Here is a 20,208-nt window from a genome sequence, read left to right as displayed (position 1 = left end):
ATGTCGAGCAATCAAAAAATGATATGGCAACATGACATTTGCTTGTTTAGGAAGAGGGGGAAATTTTAGGAGTGGTGGTGAGATAGAGAGAGAGAGAAAGAAAGAGAGCAGAAAAAAAGAGACAGCGTGAGCGAGTTTTGAGATGTGAGAGATTTGTGACATTTAGTGTGTTTGTGGTTGTTACAGTAAAAAATACAACTTTTCTACTCAGAGTTTATGTTTTTTGTCTGATTTTAGATTAGTTGTGCTAATACAGTACGTCAATGAAAACATAACTGTAAATTCAGACACGTGAGGTTGTGCTGAAAAGAATGATACTAAACAAGGCAAAGTAAATAGTTTTTAGAGGTGAAATGTGGAGGTAAAATTAAAAGTAGTCAAAAACGGCCAGTTATACCCTGGAACCCAGAGGGTTAAACATTTTTTTTATAAGTAACACAATAGTTACTTTTCCTAGTAATTAATTACTTTTAGAATCTTGTAACTCAGTTACTAACTCAGTTACTTTTTTGAAGAAGTAATTAGTACCAAAATTAATAACTTTTTCAAAGTAACTTGCCCAACACTAGTCTTGTACATACAAATACTAATAACTGAAATGTTCCCTCAGATATATCAGTGGTCACTGAAATAGCAAAAACATTGAGTTATATTAGGTTTTGGCTGACTTCTAAATAATCCTGACTTCTGACACAGGCCAGCGTCCAGATGAGGATGGTGATGAGAGTCATGGTGGTTGTGCTTTCTGCTGTGTTGACTGACAGATGTGAGTCCTGCAGTGTTGAAGTCACAGGACTATAAACCTTCTCAGTTCTCTGGAGGATCAGCTGATGATGCAAAGCCTCCTCTCTATGGAAATGTTTTCTCTGCTCTCAACAAACAACAAAGCAATGTGAGAAGCAATACTTTTTGATATCTAAATGAATTATTATGAGATGATTTTGATCCTAACAAAATACTGGAAAATACATCAAAACTTTCAACATCTAGATTAAAATGGCAGATTGGTTGGTAAGTGTATATTTTACTTTTTAGATCAATAAAAATTATGAAAATGATCATAAATTATTTTTTTAAAAAGCAATTTGAACACAAACACTTTTATGCCAAATATTTTCTAAACTGTGAAGTTTACCGGGGAGAAAAAAGATCATTTTCAGTGGTTAGAGGCTTGATCAGAGTGTGGGAGGTTTTTGTACGGCCACTTAATGAGTTTGTATCACTGTGGTGGACTTTTGGTGGAGGAACCAAACTCATCATTCACTGTAAGTATCTAAATCTCCTCATTACTACAAAATATTATACTATTACTATTTGAAATATGTCCTGAGAATATAAACAAGATTTTATTCTGGGTGTTTTAAATAATGTGTGTATTTGATTGGGTTTGAAAACTTGGTATCGGTAGAGTTTAAATGTATAATACAGTATCATGACTGAATGTTTATATAGTACTGAAAATGTAGATAATGCTTTGATTTGATCAATTTTATTTAATGTTTTTGTATTTATCTAATTCAATTCAATTCAATTTTATTTATATAGCGCCAAATCACAACAAAAGTTGCCTCAAGGCGACAGATGTTATTATCTGTGAATAAATATTTTTTTCACAAAATCTGAGACTGAAAATATAGCACAAGGAATTTTAAATTAAATATATGCAATGTTTGGTTTTCTTCCTGAATACTATCGTTGTTTATATTTACTGCAGGAAGAAACGGTAAAAACGGCCTTTTATAAGGAAAGCCTCAAAAGTACTCTCCGCCTGTGAGCAAAAACAAGACCAAAAAAACCCCAGCCTTTCCTCTTGGTGGAAAAATGTACCATGTCGCCCAATCAAAAAATGATATGGCAAAATGGCATTTAGCTGTTTAGGAAGAGGGAAGTTTTAGGAGTGACGGCGGTGTTTTGAGATGTGAGAGATTTGCGACATTTAGCGCAAATCTTGTGTAGTTAGTGTGTAGTGCAGTCAATAGTTTTGTTGTGTGTTAGAACAATGAGGTGACTGCTGAATGTTACAGGTATTACAGGAGGGATACACCTCCTGTTGTCAGGCCTGCAGGTATCAGGCTGTTGTTCTCCTTTATCTCATAGTGGACAGAAATTATTTTTTGGAGTGGCACAAACAATTTGTGTGGCATCAAATTTGATGCAGAACAGCTGATTGTTCTGTAAATAGTTTGAAATGTTTATTTAAAAAAACGTCTTGGCTGCATTTGTAGGTAAAAAGCTGCAAAAATCTTGTTGTTTGCAAAACTCTGTTACTTTTTTGAAGTAGTAACTATATAATTAATTGCCCAGCATTGGTCATTATATACTGTATTTTGCAGACAGAGAGTTACAGGACTCTCTCCCAGACCACAGACTCATAATACAAGTCAGAGCTTTATGAAAAAAAAAAAAAGTTCTGTTTTCTGTTTGTTTTCTCATTCAGCTTTTTTTGGGGAAAAAAAACAAAACAATTTTTTTTCCATGAAAGCAACTAGCTTTTTTTTCTGTTTTCTCGTGGGAGGATCAGCTGATGATGCAAAACCTCCTCTCTGTGGAAATGATTTCTCTGCTCTCAACATACAACAAAACAATTCGAGAAGGAATACGTTTGGTATCTAAATGAATTATTATGACATAATTATGATTCTAACAGAATACAGACAAATAGTTTAGGAAAGATGAGAGCAGTTTTTTTAACATCTGGTTTAAAATGCCACATTTGTTGGTAAGTATATATTTTACTTTCTTGGATCAACCAGCAGAGGAAAAATGATGAAAATGATCATAATTTTTTTTAAAATATATATATAGTTACATGTATTTGATGGCAAATGCTTTTGCCTTGTAAAATTTGAAGTTTACTGGGGGAAAAGAGCAGATTTTCAAGGGTTAGATGTTTGATCAGAGTGTGGGAGGTTTTTGTACAGCCACTTAATGAGTTTGTATCACTGTGGTACACTTTTGGTGGAGGAACCAAACTCATCATTCACTGTAAGTATCTAAATCTCCTCATTACTACAAAATATTATACTATTACATATTACTTATATTATAAGTGTAATATGTCATCAGAATGTTTTAAACAAAATTTTATTCTGGGTGTTTTACATGATGTGATTGGGTTTGGTCATAGTGGCTGATACTGAAAACTTGGTATCAGAAGAGTTTAAATATATAATACAGTATTATCATATCAGTATACAGTATATCATGTTTATATATCGTGTTTATATAGTACTGAAAATTGAAATGTATTGAGTTAATCTGCTTTAAGTAAAGGTTTTTTTGTATTTATCTGTGAATAAATATTTCTTTCACAAAATCTGAGACTGAAAATATAGCAAAAGGAATCTTTGATTTTATTTATTTATATAAACAGTTAGCAGCATAATATCGTTCATGTCTTAAAGATCATTTGATTATTTGCAGATTAATGATTTCATCGCTGAGTTTATAGTTTATTGGTCTGATATAGTAAAAAGGAAGTGAAACAAACAGATGACAAAGACCAGCTCTGTTTGTTTTCCATCAAGAATATAACTGTAACAACAAGACATTTACTCTAAATTATTGTAACGTTTACAAAGATTTTAATTGAGTGTGAAAACACAATTTAATTAAAGTGTTAGGTTCTCCTATTTATTACCTCCTCTCCTCTGATCACAGTATCATGCGCACAGTTAATCCACAGTGCTGTTAATCTCTGTCATGTATCATAACTGTGTAAAGCTGTTAGTGAAAATATGATATGATGACTTCCACTGAAATGTTTGGCACCATGTTGGATATAACATTTTATGCGGTTGACTAAATGAATTAGTTTTCATACAGATGCACTTTAACGGTTGAGTTTACAGTTCGTTAGTCTGATGTGATGAAAAGGAAGTGAAACAAACAGATGACAAACTTTAACGTTTCCTGTACAAATTTCAATTTTATCATCATGAAAACAAATACAGCGGTACATCCACTAATTATTTATACTTTTTTAAAACCTTTTATCCTCCAATTTCTAAGTTTCTCTCCTCTGTTATATCACAATATCATCATACAGTTAATCCACAGGCCTGTTAATCTCTGTCATGGATCATAACTGTCTCGTGTCAGCTATCTGTCCTGCAGTAGAGGTTAATCTATCGTTGTGTGTCTGTGATCTTTCCTCCAGCTGGCCCCATGGTCAGACCCTCAGTCTCTCTGCTTCAACCCTCCTCTGAGAAGCTCTCTGGAGGCCCAGTCACACTGGCCTGCCTGCTGACCGGCTACTCTCCAGAGGGAGCTGAAGTGAGATGGGAAGTAGATGGCACAGAGGTGACAGAGGGGGTCCTGAACAGCTTAGAAGAAGAGAAGAGTAGTCGCTACAGCAGCAGCAGCACCCTGATGCTGAGCCAAGAGAACTGGATGAACGCAGAGGTGTTCTCCTGCAGGGTGAACCATCATGACTACTGGCAGTCCAAGTCCTTCCGCAAGAACCGGTGTGAGGGCTAGAGGGGCTGCTGAAGTCCAGGACAGGAGCTTAGTGTGGGGGAGCAGGAGATACATCCCTGCTGCTCTGATCAATATGAGTTTGAAAGTTTGCAGATGAAGTTATTTGATAACAGTAACTTACACAGTGACATGTGTAGCAGCTGGATGTGAGTGTGCCTAATAACTGCCATATTAATGATTCATACTTTTGCCAATAAAGCTTGCAGTGATCCATATTATTAAGCATTCTGTCTTATTTTTAAATATAATTGTTCTATAATTTCAGTGTTGTGTACTATAAATTAACCTGTTTGCCTAACACATGAAAAATCAAGTCTGGGAGGAGATGAAAATGGCAGGGCTGCATCTGGCCTGAACATCTGGGACAAATCAAATATGTGTTCATCATTTGAAATTAATGGAAAAGCTGAAAGAAGCTTGTGGTCATGTATTTATATCTTTTAGCAGGGTGACAGTATCTCCAAATTTTACTCTTGCGGAAAAATAAATAACTTGAGTTTGATTCAGTAAATAAATGTTTCACTTGAAATTAAAACCATGAAGAGATCTAGAAAATAAAAGCTCAAAATGTGAGTGTAGAATGTATCTTAGTTAGTGTGCTCATAATCAAATATGTAAATCACTTGTACACTTGTGTTGTGTTTAAGTGGTTATTCTAGTTATTCTGATTGCAGTTGAAAACTCTACACCTGCAGCCTTCAGCCAAAGTGAAGAAATTTTTTATGCAGCCATGAATCATTGTGTAAACACTTCACTACCATTGTAACCCAGACAGTAATAATCTCCAGCATCTACTGCCTGAAGATCACTGATGGATAAAGTGTACTGAGAACCAGATCTACTGCCTTGGAGTCAAGATGGAGTTCCTGAGTTTGGGAGGCTGTCCAGGTTTCTAAAGGTACTAAGTCCAGCAACTCCCTGTGGTGCTGATGGTCACAGTGCCTGACAGGCTTGACCACAGTGCACACATCTGCTGTTGCTCACAGTGGTCCACGGGATCGCTCAGGGAGTTTGTGTGTTCGCTCAGACACATGAAAAATTAGAGGGAACATTGGTCACCGCTAGGTTCGGTCCTGCATTGCACCAGAGACATTATATGAGAGAGACATGGAAGTGATTTGAAATATAGGCAAACACACATCTGTTTTTGTGAAACAGAACAGGTACATATAACGTGTAAGTTGATCCTTTTCTCATTCAGCTTTTTTTGGGAAAAAAAAACAAAACAATTTTTTTCCCATGAAAGCAACTAGCTTTTTTTTCTGTTTTCTCATGGGAGGATCAGCTGATGATGCAAAGCCTCCTCTCTGTGGAAACGATTTCTCTGCTCTCAACATACAACAAAACAATGCGAGAAGGAATACTTTTGGTATCTAAATGAATTATTATGACATAATTATGATTCTAACAGAATACAGACAAATAGTTCAGGAAAGATGAGAGCAGTTTTTTTAACATCTGGTTTAAAATGCTACATTTGTTGGTAAGTATATATTTTACTTTCTTGGATCAACCAGCAGAGGAAAAATGATGAAAATGATCATAATTTTTTTTTAAATATATATATAGTTACATGTATTTGATGGCAAATGCTTTTGCTTGTAAACTTTGAAGTTTACTGGGGAAAAAGAGCAGATTTTCAAGGGTTAGATGTTTGATCAGAGTGTGGGAGGTTTTTGTACGGCCACTTAATGAGTTTGTATCACTGTGGTGGACTTTTGGTGGAGGAACCAAACTCATCATTCACTGTAAGTATCTAAATCTCCTCATTACTACAAAATATTATACTATTACATATTACTTATATTATAAGTGTAATATGTCATCAGAATGTTTTAAACAAAATTTTATTCTGGGTGTTTTACATGATGTGATTGGGTTTGGTCATAGTGGCTGATACTGAAAACTTGGTATCAGAAGAGTTTAAATATATAATACAGTATTATCATATCAGTATACAGTATATCATGTTTATATATCGTGTTTATATAGTACTGAAAATTGAAATGTATTGAGTTAATCTGCTTTAAGTAAAGGTTTTTTTGTATTTATCTGTGAATAAATATTTCTTTCACAAAATCTGAGACTGAAAATATAGCAAAAGGAATCTTTGATTTTATTTATTTATACAAACAGCAGCATAATATCGTTCATGTCTTAAAGATCATTTGATTATTTGCAGATTAATGATTTCATCGCTGAGTTTATAGTTTATTGGTCTGATGTAGTAAAAAGGAAGTGAAACAAACAGATGACAAAGTCCAGCTCTGTTTGTTTTCCATCAAGAATATAACTGTAACAACAAGACATTTATTCTAAATTATTGTAACGTTTACAAAGATTTTAATTGAGTGTGAAAACACAATTTAATTAAAGTGTTAGGTTCTCCTATTTATTACCTCCTCTCCTCTGATCACAGTATCATGCGCACAGTTAATCCACAGTGCTGTTAATCTCTGTCATGTATCATAACTGTGTAAAGCTGTTAGTGAAAATATGATATGATGACTTCCACTGAAATGTTTGGCACCATGTTGGATATAACATTTTATGCTGTTGACTAAATGAATTAGTTTTCATACAGATGCACTTTAACGGTTGAGTTTACAGTTCGTTAGTCTGATGTGATGAAAAGGAAGTGAAACAAACAGATGACAAACTTTAACGTTTCCTGTACACATTTCAATTTTATCATCATGATAACAAATACAGCAACACATTCACTAATTATTTATACTTTTTAAAAACCTTTTATCCTCCAATTTCTAAGTTTCTCTCCTCTATTATATCACAATATCATCATACAGTTAATCCACAGGCCTGTTAATCTCTGTCATGGATCATAACTGTCTTGTGTCAGCTATCTGTCCTACAGTAGAGGTTAATCTATCGTTGTGTGTCTGTGATCTTTCCTCCAGCTGGCCCCATGGTCAGACCCTCAGTCTCTCTGCTTCAACCCTCCTCTGAGAAGCTCTCTGGAGGCCCAGTCACACTGGCCTGCCTGCTGACCGGCTACTCTCCAGAGGGAGCTGAAGTGAGATGGGAAGTAGATGGCACAGAGGTGACAGAGGGGGTCCTGAACAGCTTAGAAGAAGAGAAGAGTAGTCACTACAGCAGCAGCAGCACCCTGATGCTGAGCCAAGAGAACTGGATGAACGCAGAGGTGTTCTCCTGCAGGGTGAACCATCATGACTACTGGCAGTCTAAGTCCTTCCGCAAGAACCGGTGTGAGGGCTAGAGTGGCTGCTGAAGTCCAGGACAGGAGCTTAGTGTGGGGGAGCAGGAGATACATCCCTGCTGCTCTGATCAATATGAGTTTGAAAGTTTGCAGATGAAATTATTTGATAACAGTAACTTACACAGTGACATGTGTAGCAGCTGGATGTGCTTGTGTCTAATAACTGCCATATTAATGATTCATACTTTTGCCAATAAAGCTTGCAGTGATCCATATTATTAAGCATTCTGTCTTATTTTTAAATATAATTGTTCTATAATGTCAGTGTTGTGTACTATAAATTAACCTGTTTGCCTAACACATGAAAAATCAAGTCTGGGAGGAGATGAAAATGGCAGGGCTGCATCTGGCCTGAACATCTGGGACAAATCAAATATGTGTTCATCTTTTGAAATTAATGGAAAAGCTGAAAGAAGCTTGTGGTCATGTATTTATATCTTTTAGCAGGGTGACAGTATCTCCAAATTTTACTCTTGCGGAAAAATAAATAACTTGAGTTTGATTCAGTAAATAAATGTTTTACTTGAAATTAAAACCATGAAGAGATCTAGAAAATAAAAGCTCAAAATGTGAGTGTAGAATGTATCTTAGTGTGCTCATAATCAAATATGTAAATCAGCAACTTCTATCCAATTATTCCAAATGTTTTATTTCTCATTATAACAATGTGATTAATTCAATATACTCTACAAAATAATTGTATCTTTTATATTACCTCATTATGTACAGTGATGTTATGAGGTAAATATTGTTATGGAAATTTTAACAATAACCTGCAACACACCCAGTGAGCATTTTGAAATGGTTCAATAAACACATTGCAATGTGGAGAGAAGCATCGCAGCCAGAGCACTAGGATCATCTCTGAATTCTGGCCGTCGTCCTTGCACCTTTATACACAGAGACAGACAAAGACATTCCACAAACTCTTACATGTTAGCTCATCTCACAGGGGGGCTATACCATCAGCCCCATCCTTAAACCCCCTCCCTCACATGGAGAATTATGACCTTGTTTTCTACTTAGCCGTCACCTCCTTAAGACCAGGACGTCTGGAGATCTTCAAGTCTACGATGGACCCTCTGTGAAGGTGCAATAAAACCTGGGGCCCACATATGAAAACATTCCATATGCATGCATACTGGTGACAGGAGTGATCTTGCTATACTAAAGTGATATGATCTAAAATATTTTTGATTAATACAGGAGAAAAGAAATCTGCCATCACAATATCAAATGATACAGACCCTAAATAGAACCACTTCATTTTAAGTATTCTTAATAACTGAAAAGAAGAAAAGATATGCTTTAGCTTCCATGACTTGATATCGGTGTGTGCATGCTGGGTCAGAATACACTCCCATACAGTAGTAATCTCCGCCATCTGGAGCCTGAACTCTGTTTATATTTTTTTTTCCACAGTGCTATGGTGTCCTCCTCCTCTGGGCAGAGTCATCTTCATTATACCCAGCTTTATACTGGTGAGGAGTTGGAAAACTGCCATTATGAATGTAACATGGTCTTATAAATTGCAAAATGTAGCTGAGTCTCTGCTGCCCCACTACAGCTGAACTTCCCACCTCCCAAATACAACTTTAACACCAGATTACAACCCTGTGGTAGGAAACTGATAAAACAACATTTTCATGCATGAAATGCAATCATTGTTTGATTCAAATCAAAGTATGTGATTTTTATTTAAGTTAAAAACTGTGTACAGGGTCTGGGTTCAATATTTGGTTTTGACTAAGACTTGAACTTTGAACCTCCAAGTCCATCCAGTCTTGTTTTCTCAAGTAATTAATACTGCAAAAATCTGACTCAAAGTATTATCAAAGAACACCACATGTTCTCTTGCCTCCCTTTGTGGCTTTTTGGCGAACTGTAGAATTAACATTAACATTTTATTAATCAAATTTAAAGCCTTTTCATGAAATGTTGTGAGACAAGCATTATATGTTACAGATTCTAAACAGTGTTACTTCATTTAAAATCTTCTCAATAATGTGATCAGGAATGCGTAAATATTTTAGTTTCCACCTCTGAAAGTGGACTCAGTGAACCAGTGATGCATGTCAGAGTCTGTATCAGAAGCTCACAGCTGCAACACTGCAAATAGTAACTGAGGGAGGTTTTTGTACGACTCTGAATCACTGTGTGAATGCTGCAGAATACACTCCCATACAGTAGTAATCTCCTGCATCTGCAGCCTGAACTCCATTGATTGTGAGAGTGAACTCAGGCTCAGATCCACTGCTGCTGAAATGACTCGGAGTATCAGATTCACGGCTGCTGATTTTGTAAAACAGCAGTTTGGGAGGCTGTCCAGGTTTCTGTAGATACCAGCTGAGATCATTGTCAACTCCTTTACTGGCTGTACAGCTCAGAGAGACCGTCTCCCCCAAAGCAGCAGCTTTAAACACAGGAGACTGAGTCACAGATGAACTGGCATCTGATCCTGGAAATTAAAATATGTTACTTTGTTAAAATGACAGTGTGATGTAAAGTACAACATAACAGAGAATATAACAGAACCACATCACTCATCACCTTGAAGTCTGAGCACAATTGTGATGAGCAGTGAAGTCAGTAACATCATCATCATTATGATAAATCTCACTCTGCACAGACGTGCCTCACTGGTTCTTCTTAAACATTTTTAGGATCAGTGAAGCGCAGCAAGCATTCAAAACACAACCTGCAAACAAATACCTATATTCTCATGTCAGTTGAAAGCTCTGCACCTGCAGCCTTCAGCCAGACTGAACTGTAAATCACAGTGTGAACTCTCCACTATCAGACAGTAATAGTCTCCAGCATCGCTGATGGATAAAGTCTATTGAGAACCAGATCTACAGCCTCTAAACTGAAACAGAGTTCCTGAGTAGAAATGTATCGTCTAGTATATTAGAAGTTTGGGAGGCTGTCCAGGTTTCTGAAGGTATCAGCTTAGAATAGCACTAATATTTGAACTCCTTGTGCAGTGATGGTCACAGTCCCTCCAAGACTGACAGATTTAGTTTATCAGTTTGAGTAAGAACATTGCTGGCAAATGACTGGCAAATGAAAATTAAATTGATTTCAATCTTAAGAAAAAAACATCCCAAAATACGTCATTTTAAATCAGAAAAACTCTGACAGCATAACAGAATAAAAAAATGAGTCAGAAACCCAACATCACAATCAGAGTTATTGAAAACATCGACTTAATGCAGTTTTCAGTGTGAGTGAATGAACAGTTCAGAACAGTGACAGAAGAACTTAAACTCTGAGAAGCAGTGAGGCATAAAAATCATGCAAAACACATTTAGGCGGCAACCACACATCTGTTCTTGTAATTCAGAAAAGTAGATATTATTGATAATTACGTGATTGAGCTGATATATTCTTTTGGAAAAGTGTTTTTTCTTCATGGCAGAATTTCACTTTCGTTTTCTTCCTAATGGCAAAACAAGCAGCAACATGGCAAAGCATACTGTCCAAAGCCTTGAGAAAAAAAATTCTCCTCTTTGTCACATATAGATTTAGATTGAATGCTGGAATAATGGGTTTCACAAAGGAATATAAATTCCCGAGTTAAACTTAGACTGTACTTAGTGGCATTTGACCCATTGCCTGAATTTTTTCTTCACATGCTAGGTTGACACTCATATTTATCAAAATATCATGGACTTATTTTAAAAAGGACTTCTCTTTTTATATCTTAATTTTTTTTCTTCCACTTCCACTTTACAGCAAAATAGCCAATATCTTAATACCACTGCACTTTAACTCTTTGTGTGGTTGGATTTTATTACTCTAGTGAAAGGTTGTGTGGGTGTGCCCAGTCTCTTCCAGGAGCTCAGCTGCTACCCATTTCTCCTGAGGAGCCTGTGCGCAACTGCATTCATTTAGCAATCAGCCACCAGAAGTATAAAGGCAGTGAAGTGCCACTGACTCAGTGAATGGGCTAGCCTTGGGTGATGAGTGTTAGTGGTGTAGTCTGCCTGTATTAATGGAGAGATGTGTTGAGCTCCCAGTGAGTATCTGGTATTTGCTGGCAGCAAATTGCAGGTTGTGGTTGTTTTTTGGTTTTCAGTTCAAACAGTGGTCTAGCCCTTTCTTTGAGTTAGTATCTTTTTAAAGAAAACTTTGATTTTCTCAGTTTACTCTGTTTCTCTGCTCTAAACACTAGCAGGGGTTGTGGGCCAGTTGATGTGATAGAGGGGTTCCTCTTGATCACTTAAGTCTTAAGAGAAGAAGACATACGGTACTACTAAAGCAGCAGCACCCGGAGGCTATGCTGGGAGAGTAGTTACAGGGTCATCTCTCATGACCTTAGGCAGTCCCAGTCTATCTACAAGAGCCAGTGTGCAGGGTACAACACTGCTGTAAACTTGGAGTCATAGATGTCTTCATGTATGCTCAATCATCCAGTTAAGGAAATCCCAAAAGTTCATTCTGTTCATCTGGGCGTAGCATTTACAGTGGGAGCAACGTTTCGTCACCCATACCAGTGACTACTTCTATGTAGGCTGACTGCAGGTTTCCCCAACCTTTATAAGGAGTATGTGCAGAGATATTTAAAGGGGCGGGTGCTTAAAGTTAAAAGGGACCAGGCTGAGAAAACACACATTTATCAAGCATCTAACATGGAATTGCATCATACTATATCACTGTCATCAGGTGGGGACAATGCAAAGCAAACATAGCCTATGTTTTACTTGATGGGGTACAATGTTGCTGTTGATGGGTTGCTGCTGCTCCTGCTGCTGATAGTGCTGGTGGGAAGGGCTGTGTTGATTTGAGACTGCAGACATAAAAAAGTCCATAGGAGAGATGGTAGCTGATAAAACAAGTGTTATGAGATGATAATAAAATGTAAAGATTGGTGACAGCGCTTGGAACCACATGGCAACGGATTGAAAAAAGAGTGGGAAATAAACTAGGCTCTGCCTGTGAATCACTCTTTGCCTCTCTTCCTCCTTCCACCTCATCTTCATCTGATCTATCACTCTCCACTTGCTCTCCATCTGAAAACAAGGCACAATTTGCTGTTGCTTAATCTATTATTTAAGTATCTGCAATTAACAGCTTTTGCACCTAATCCATAATAATTTAATGATAGAAAAATGTAGAACCAAATCATTGCAATTGTGTTTATTATTGTGTTTATATTTGAATACCTCTGCAATGTAACAACTGGTACATGTGTTATTGTTGCCTGTACTCTTTTTCATCCAGCTGTTGCCTTTAGCAGCCTCACATGGCTCCTTTTGTTGCAGTTTTTGCCATATTTGAAATAAAAATCTAATCTAATTTGTTTCTTAATGTATTTTCTTTACAATACAGTGTGTTTTTTGTGAATATCATAATTATAATAATCCACAATTATGTGGATATGCATATTAGATAGATTTTAACAAAATAAAAGCCCTCCAGGAAGGTCAAAGTCCTGTAACTTACTTTAAAAAGAAATATTTAGTTCCCTAAAACAGTGGAAAGAGCTAAAGTCCCATGACAGCTTTACCCAAATAGCTAGCGGCTAATGACCACCACTTCTTGTGCAGTTAATAAAGGACAGGTAATGTTTTGTCGTGCTGTTGCACAGTGCAAACAAAGCATGCTCATTTGTTTCAAGTCATTGGTTGCCAGAAGACAACTTAACAACATGTACATAATAACCTAATACTCCTGTGTGCTATAGACTATTTTCAGATCCCTTCAGAGATATTCAATCAGGTTCAAGTCTGGGCTCTGGCTAATTTAACTGGTGGTGAAACCTTTAGTTCTCATCTAAAGCAATCTTTAGGTGACACCGTAAGAGGAGATAAGGTTGTAACCCCCCCCCCCCCCCTCCCCCTTTTGTAGAGTCAAAATGAAAAAGTGGTCACTGAGTTAATATTGTCAACTGAGACAAATTACATTTTCAAACACAATGTATAACAATGCTGTATTTTGTTCCAGAAAAAGGACAAAATACCAATGAGTCCCTGAAACGAGACCCAGGATGTGGTTACAGGAAGAGGGTGATAGATTGTCTGAAGCAGTTAGAACAAGGCAATGCTATTGATCGGACCTTATATCACAGGATGACACCTGGGTGAAAATCAAATCGCAGGACGCACCAGAATTCACGGATCACATTAACTCGTTGGACCAATACATCAAGTTTACAAGGGAGGATATCAAAAATGACAGGTTGGCCTTCTTAGAGTGTAAGATTTCCATAAGTAATGGGAGACATTTAGAAGCTGATGTGTACTGTAAACCAACGCATACGGATACATACAGAATCGACTTTGGGAGTGTTGGTTAGGTTACTATCAGCTGCGTGTTCAGTGGTCTGTGTCAGCAGTCTCTCCTTTTTCAGCAGCTGCAGTCAGTCCCTGCTTCAACAGCTCAGTGTCTCTGCAGTCTGACTGAGGGAGGTTTTTGTACGACTACAAATCACTGTGTGAACACATCAGCACTGTTTATGTAGTGGTAACTCTGACAGTAGTAAACTGCTGCATCTTCAGCCTGAACTCCACTGATGGTCATAGAGAAGTCAGAACTGCTTCCACTGCCACTAAATCGAGTTGGTGTTCCTGAATGACTTATGCTCACTTGCTTTATTAGAAGTTTTGGTGTCTGTCCAGATTTCTGCTGATACCAGGCCATACACTGACGACTATCACCACAGTTGGAATATGTTGCTGGGTTGGTCCTACAGGTCAGAGTGACAGTGGATCCAGGAGTAAATGTCACTACTGGAGGTTGAGTCACAGTCACCTGACCGCTGCATCCTGCAGACAAAAACAAATCATTCATTTATCAGCAGAAATCAATGAGAGAAAAAGCAGCACATCATGTTTGAAATGTTGCTGAGTGAATGAACCTGTAAAACAGCAGCAGGTCAGCGTCCAGATGAGGATGGTGATGAGAGTCATGGTGGTTGTGCTTTCTGCTGTGTTGACTGACAGATGTGAGTCCTGCAGTGTTGAAGTCACAGGACTATAAACCTTCTCAGTTCTCTGGAGGATCAGCTGATGATGCAAAGCCTCCTCTCTATGGAAATCATTTCTCTGCTCTCAACACACTGAAGGCAATGTGGGCACAGAATCAGAAGAAAATTGATTGAATTAATACCATTAATGATTTTATGGAATAGAGAAAATATATTGGAAACATATTTACGCATTTTTAACACCTGGATTAAAATGGGAGTCTGGTTTGTATACTTACTTCTGATGTTGGTATTAACGAATACAATATAACTGTAAAACTGTCTTTATTATTTTGTCATAGTTTTGGAATTCATATTTCTTGAAGTGTTTCTCTTTGCTGTTTTAAACAGTTTTGTGCACATGTGTTTTATCTTTCAGTTCTTAATACTAAAAATACAATTATGATAATCATGACTTAAATTCATTAAATACTTTTAAGTCACTTTAGTCAAATCGTCTTCTGCATTTAATCAGGTGTACTGTGATGTTTTACATGAAAAAAAGGTTCATTTTCAGTTGTTAGATGCTTGATCAGAGTACAGGAGGTTTTTGTACGGCCACTTAATGAGTTTGTATCACTGTGGAGGACTTTTGGTGGAGGAACCAAACTCATCGTTGACTGTAAGTACCAGAAATATTTACTTTTCACAACTACTAGGATTTACAAAACATTTTATAAAATTTTTAAAAGATATTTGATCAAGTTTGGTAATTGTTGTTGATCATTTTCATCATTTGTGAAACAAAGTTGATCTCACAGTCTGCGAAATAACTTCCCAAAGATCAGAACTCATTCAGATTTACAAATATCAGAATTTATGTTAAAAAAACACAAAAAACAAAAAATATTTTGCTCCCTTTTCATTTTAGGGTTCTCTGAAAAGTTAATTAATATCTTTTTAGTATTTTCCAGTTAAAATATTTCAGGTTTGGTTATTTTCAAGCTGTAATTGTCAAATATGTTCATCTATTTCTTTATTGTTTCTATTTTGAAAATAACTTTTTTCAGACATTAATTTATGGAATCCCCCCAAAATAAAAAGTGTCAGTAAACACAGACCAGCTTTGACTTCATGGATGATTGATTGTACTTGTAGTTTAAAGGAAGTGAAAGAAGCAGATGACAAAGTTTAAACTGTACATGAGTGTTTCAACTCTGTGAGTGTAACATTAAAAATTATCACATAGATGAGTTATTGACTGTAAAACATTACAGAAATAATAATATTGAGCAATCAACAATGATTAAAAACCATGTAGGTATTTCTTTCCTGCTTTCATTCTCATGTCTTTGGTTGCTCTTCTCCCCACTCTCTCCTCCAGTGGGTGTGGTGAGGCCCACGCTCACTGTCCTCCCTCCATCCAAAGAGGAAGACAAACAGAGTAGTGCCACTGTGGTGTGTTTGGCCACCGGGGGTTTCCCCTCAAACTGGAAGCTGGGCTGGAAGGTGGGGGGCACCAGCACATCTTCGGGGGTTTCAACCAGCCTGGAGATCTTGGGGACAGACGGCCGCTACAGCTGGAGCAGCACCCTGAGCCTCTCTGCAGACCAGTGGAGGAAGGCGGGCTCAGTGAGCTGTGAGGCCAGTCTGAGTGGACAGTGCCCTGTCACTCAAACCCTGGACCCTGACCACTGCTTAGAGTAGAACTTCAGCAACACTTCCTGTTTGCATATGATGTGTTTGAAGAAGCTACAGGTTTCGTTTGTTCTAATTTTCATGACTCTCTATTGTCTATTGTGCATGCAGATGTCATCTGTTTATTCATATTGTGTTTTCAAACCATGCTATAAAAAGCAAGTCTGCACCACAAAATAAAACCCCAGTTTGTGAAAAATCACTGTTTTATCCTTTTATTCTTTATCTATGAGAATTTACAACTTTATATTTTCCAACCATGCACAGAATGCTCTATGTGAGTTCCAGAGGGCAACACTATAACAGTGATTTACTGAGCAGCTGAGTTACAACTTGTCACTCACACACTGAGAAAGCATCCTTCAGCACTCACAAACTTTCAATTTCTGAACAATTTGGTCACTGTTTTTCTCAGTCATGCCTGAAAAGAAATCAAAAAACCTACTCATTCTTGACTTCTCTGCTGTTCAAATGTCAACCTTTCTGACAGATGTGTTATATTTTGCTGCTTTGCACAGTCCACTGTTGCTTTAGACAGAGCAACTGTCAGCGCTTGACCACAGAGTCCACGATCCTGGACTTTCACAAAGCTGAAAGGAGTAAGACAGCAGGGTTATTTCAAGAGACATTCTTATTTCTCTTGTGTTCATTTTTAACCCATGATTATGCATTTTTATTGCGATTTAAAGCCATTTTTATAATTTAACCAATTAAGAAATATTACAGAAACAATCTCAAAAGAAATGAAAATGATTTGGTGGTGAACAGTTTTTTCAACACAGAGGTTTTAAAATGTTTGCTTTACTAGAAAAAAAAAAGTGGTTAGATGCTTGTTCAGAGGTGTTTGTGCCACTTAATGACTTTGGATCACTGTGCTGGACTTTTTGTGGAGGAACCAAACTCTTCAGTCATTATAAGTACCCAAATCTATCAAGAATATAACTGCATCAACAAGACATTTACTCTCAAGTATCAGAACTTTTTTTTTATTAATATGAAAATAATTTAAATAATTTAAATATATTTATATAAATAGATGATGTCTACTGAAACCTAACACCAAAATAAATAAACAGATCACTGCTTTCACTTCACCAATGTGTTACATTGATGTAATTTAAAAACTCTTTGCAGACAAACAAGGTTTTTATTCAGCTAACAAAAGAAAACTGATGAACATGAATAAGGCTCATAAGTATACTTATGAGCCTTATTCATGTTCATCAGTGCATCAGTTTTCTGACCTCACAGTTGTCAAGTATACTTTTCAAGTATACTTGACAACTGTGAGGTCACTTTTCATTTCCCTTCCATTCTGTTGTATAAAGTGCAAGTTTTGCAACTTTAGAAAAACAATTGCATATTTGGAAAACATCTTTTAGCGGGTTTGTTAAATTTATTCATGAACAAAAACTTACATAAGTTACATAGTTATATTGTATGTGGTCTGTAGATTTTTATAGTTTATATATCAACACTGAAAAAATCTAAATAATAAAATACTCACATCATCACACTCTACATTAGACTGTTTTTGCTGGTAATCTTAAAAATATGTAAAGTAAAACATTTAATTAAATTCAATAATATGTAAATTATATCAACTGGGCTACATTAACCATAATCATATACTTAAACACAATAATAGATTATTTAAACTCAAGTTAATGCTGCATCTAAAATCCATTAATTTGATTTAATTTCTTTCATTCATTGTGTTTCTGCTTGATGACTCTGACTGTCTTTAGTGGACCAGTTATTCTCATTAGTCTAAATTACTGTGTGAACACTCCACCATCATGCCAACACAGAGAGTAATAATCTGCAGCATCTCAGAAAACCCAACATGACAGAGTTATTGGAAAAATCATTAAGTTTTCTGTGTAAATCCATTAAAAAGAAGAAAAGCTTATGTTTGAGGGATCAAGGTCCAGAGGGGCTTTTAATAACTTTAGGGGTCCTAGAGGAACCCTTCTGAGGCAGGAGGTGTTACGCCCCTCTGCAGCCCGTAATCTCCTTAGTGTGTTCAGTTGTTGCTAATTGGCCACACCTAGTCAGGTGTGAATAAGAGCATACTTGAGGCAGGCTTTCCAGAATGCTCACTGGTCTTTGCCTTGGTGTCACCAGCCATTTCAGCCAGCCTGCTATGCCATTTTAAGATAAAACCTCTTCTCACTCACACTCCGGTATTCGTCTCCTTTTTCATGTTGCGGCTTTTGAGCCGGGTCATAACAATTGTCAGAGTGAACTCAGGCTCAGATCCACTGCTGCTGAAATGACTTGGAGTACCAGATTCGCATCTGCTGATTTTGTTAAAAAGCAGTTTGGGAGGCTGTCCAGGGTTCTGTAGATACCAGCTGAGATCATCATCAACTCAGAGAGACCGTCTGCCCCAAAGCAGCAGCCTTAAATACAGGAGACTGAGTCACAGATGGACTGGCATCTGATCCTGGAAATTAAAATATGCTTTATTAAAATGACAGTGTGATGTAAATTACAGTGTAACAGAGAAAATAATAGAACCACATCACTTCTCACCTTGAAGTCTGAGCATAAGTGTGATCAGCAGTTGAGTCAGTAACATTATCATCATTGTCATGAATAACTGTCAGAGACTCTGTACAGACGTTTCCTGCTGGTTCTTTTTAAACTGGTCTAGGATCAGTGACGCATAACAAGCGAAAGTGAAATCATCCCTCATCTCTCTATAGAATTTTTTTAAATTTTATTTTATCATTATTCTCTCAATTCCAAACGATCATTGATCTTTTCTGATAAATTCTTATTTGGATTTATAAAAGGGGTTTTAAACAGCTCTTTCAGCCTGAATATCACTGATGGTTGAAGCATACTGAGAAATAGATCCACTGCCACTGAATCAAGATGGAGTTCCTGACAAGCAATTTAATGCCAAGTATGTACAAAGTTTTGTGGTTGGAGCTTTGGAGGGTGTCCAGGTTCCTGAAGGTACCAACTGAGATCATTATCAATATCTGAACTCCCTGCAGAGCTGATGGTGAGAGTCCCTTCAAGACTGACAGACTTTGCTTTATTGGTTTGAGTTTTAAAAAAAAAAAGTTATTGTCAAAGGAGTCTGAAATGATAAATAAAATTATTTCAGTCTTGAGGGAAGAAAAACAGAGAATATATCAGTTAAAATCCTTAAGTGTTTTTTAATGACTTACAGCAACATAAACAATAATTTAAATATTCATGAATTTTAAATCTTTAAATCTTACAAATGTGACAGAGACGATTCTGACCAGTTCGAAGGAGAAGAGCAGCAGTAACACACTGAGGCTAAGCTGGTAGAGCTGGTTGAAAGGAGAAGTGGACTCTGCAGAATCATCCATCATGACCACAGACAGTCCCTCTGCAGGAGACAGTGTGCAGGGTACAGCGAATGCTAAAGTCCAGGTGAGGACCTCAGTGTGAGATGAGCACACTCAGATCAATATGAATTTCAAAGTTTTTAGAAGGGAAGAAAAACTTTGTGTGTGAAAGAACAACACTACCAGCACCCCAGTACAGGGTGTCTGAATCGGCTCACAGTCTAACTAAATCTCTGATTGTAAGAGTGTTACCCAGGAAGCAATACAAAGCTTAGATGGGGTGAGGGAATAAGCCCATTACTACCTCTTGATCAGTGTGCTTGGAATAACTGGGTTCAGTGTAGTGGTTTGAAAAAGAAAGCCCAGGGGGTCTGTTTCTTTTAGAAGGCTGGAGTAACCTGTAAGAGCTGTTTATACTAATGTGGATTAATACTCAAATGTCCAGTTTTTCATTTGAGAAACAAATAAATTCTGTTGTAAAAGCCAGCTTCTTCCAGCTCAGGGGCCCTTGTTAAAATTAAAAACCTTTTGTTATCTGCTGACTTTGAGAAAGT

The 20,208-nt window shown here is 37.0% G+C and overlaps 3 pseudogenes and 1 gene segment (V, D, J or C); 3 read left to right on the top strand and 1 right to left on the bottom strand.

The window, feature by feature from the left end:
• Nucleotides 1–1,229: 1,229 nt before the first annotated feature.
• LOC146686258 (Ig kappa chain C region, B allele-like) lies at nucleotides 1,230–4,694 on the top strand. The segment is given in 2 exon segments: nucleotides 1,230–1,265; nucleotides 4,160–4,694. A coding segment is annotated over 1 exon segment (312 nt).
• Nucleotides 4,695–6,167: 1,473 nt separating this feature from the next.
• Nucleotides 6,168–7,917, top strand: LOC146686257 (Ig kappa chain C region, B allele pseudogene; annotated as a pseudogene). The gene is made up of 2 exons (XR_014916942.1): nucleotides 6,168–6,227; nucleotides 7,398–7,917. The product of XR_014916942.1 is annotated as an Ig kappa chain C region, B allele pseudogene (transcript).
• Nucleotides 7,918–14,146: 6,229 nt separating this feature from the next.
• LOC146686256 (Ig kappa chain V region BS-5 pseudogene) lies at nucleotides 14,147–14,628 on the bottom strand (annotated as a pseudogene).
• Nucleotides 14,629–15,185: 557 nt separating this feature from the next.
• On the top strand, nucleotides 15,186–16,516 carry LOC146686255 (Ig lambda-3 chain C region pseudogene; annotated as a pseudogene). Its single transcript, XR_014916664.1, has 2 exons — nucleotides 15,186–15,306; nucleotides 16,009–16,516. The product of XR_014916664.1 is annotated as an Ig lambda-3 chain C region pseudogene (transcript).
• Nucleotides 16,517–20,208: the final 3,692 nt, after the last annotated feature.

This window comes from Copadichromis virginalis, linkage group LG19, assembly GCF_057382275.1.
Source record: "Copadichromis virginalis isolate Kocher_CV1m ecotype Utaka linkage group LG19, C_Virginalis_male_GT1.1, whole genome shotgun sequence".
In the NCBI taxonomy this organism is placed as follows: Eukaryota; Metazoa; Chordata; class Actinopteri; order Cichliformes; family Cichlidae; genus Copadichromis; species Copadichromis virginalis.
The sequence above is the reverse complement of the archived record's forward strand: the minus strand, read 5'-3'. Positions and strand labels throughout refer to the sequence as shown.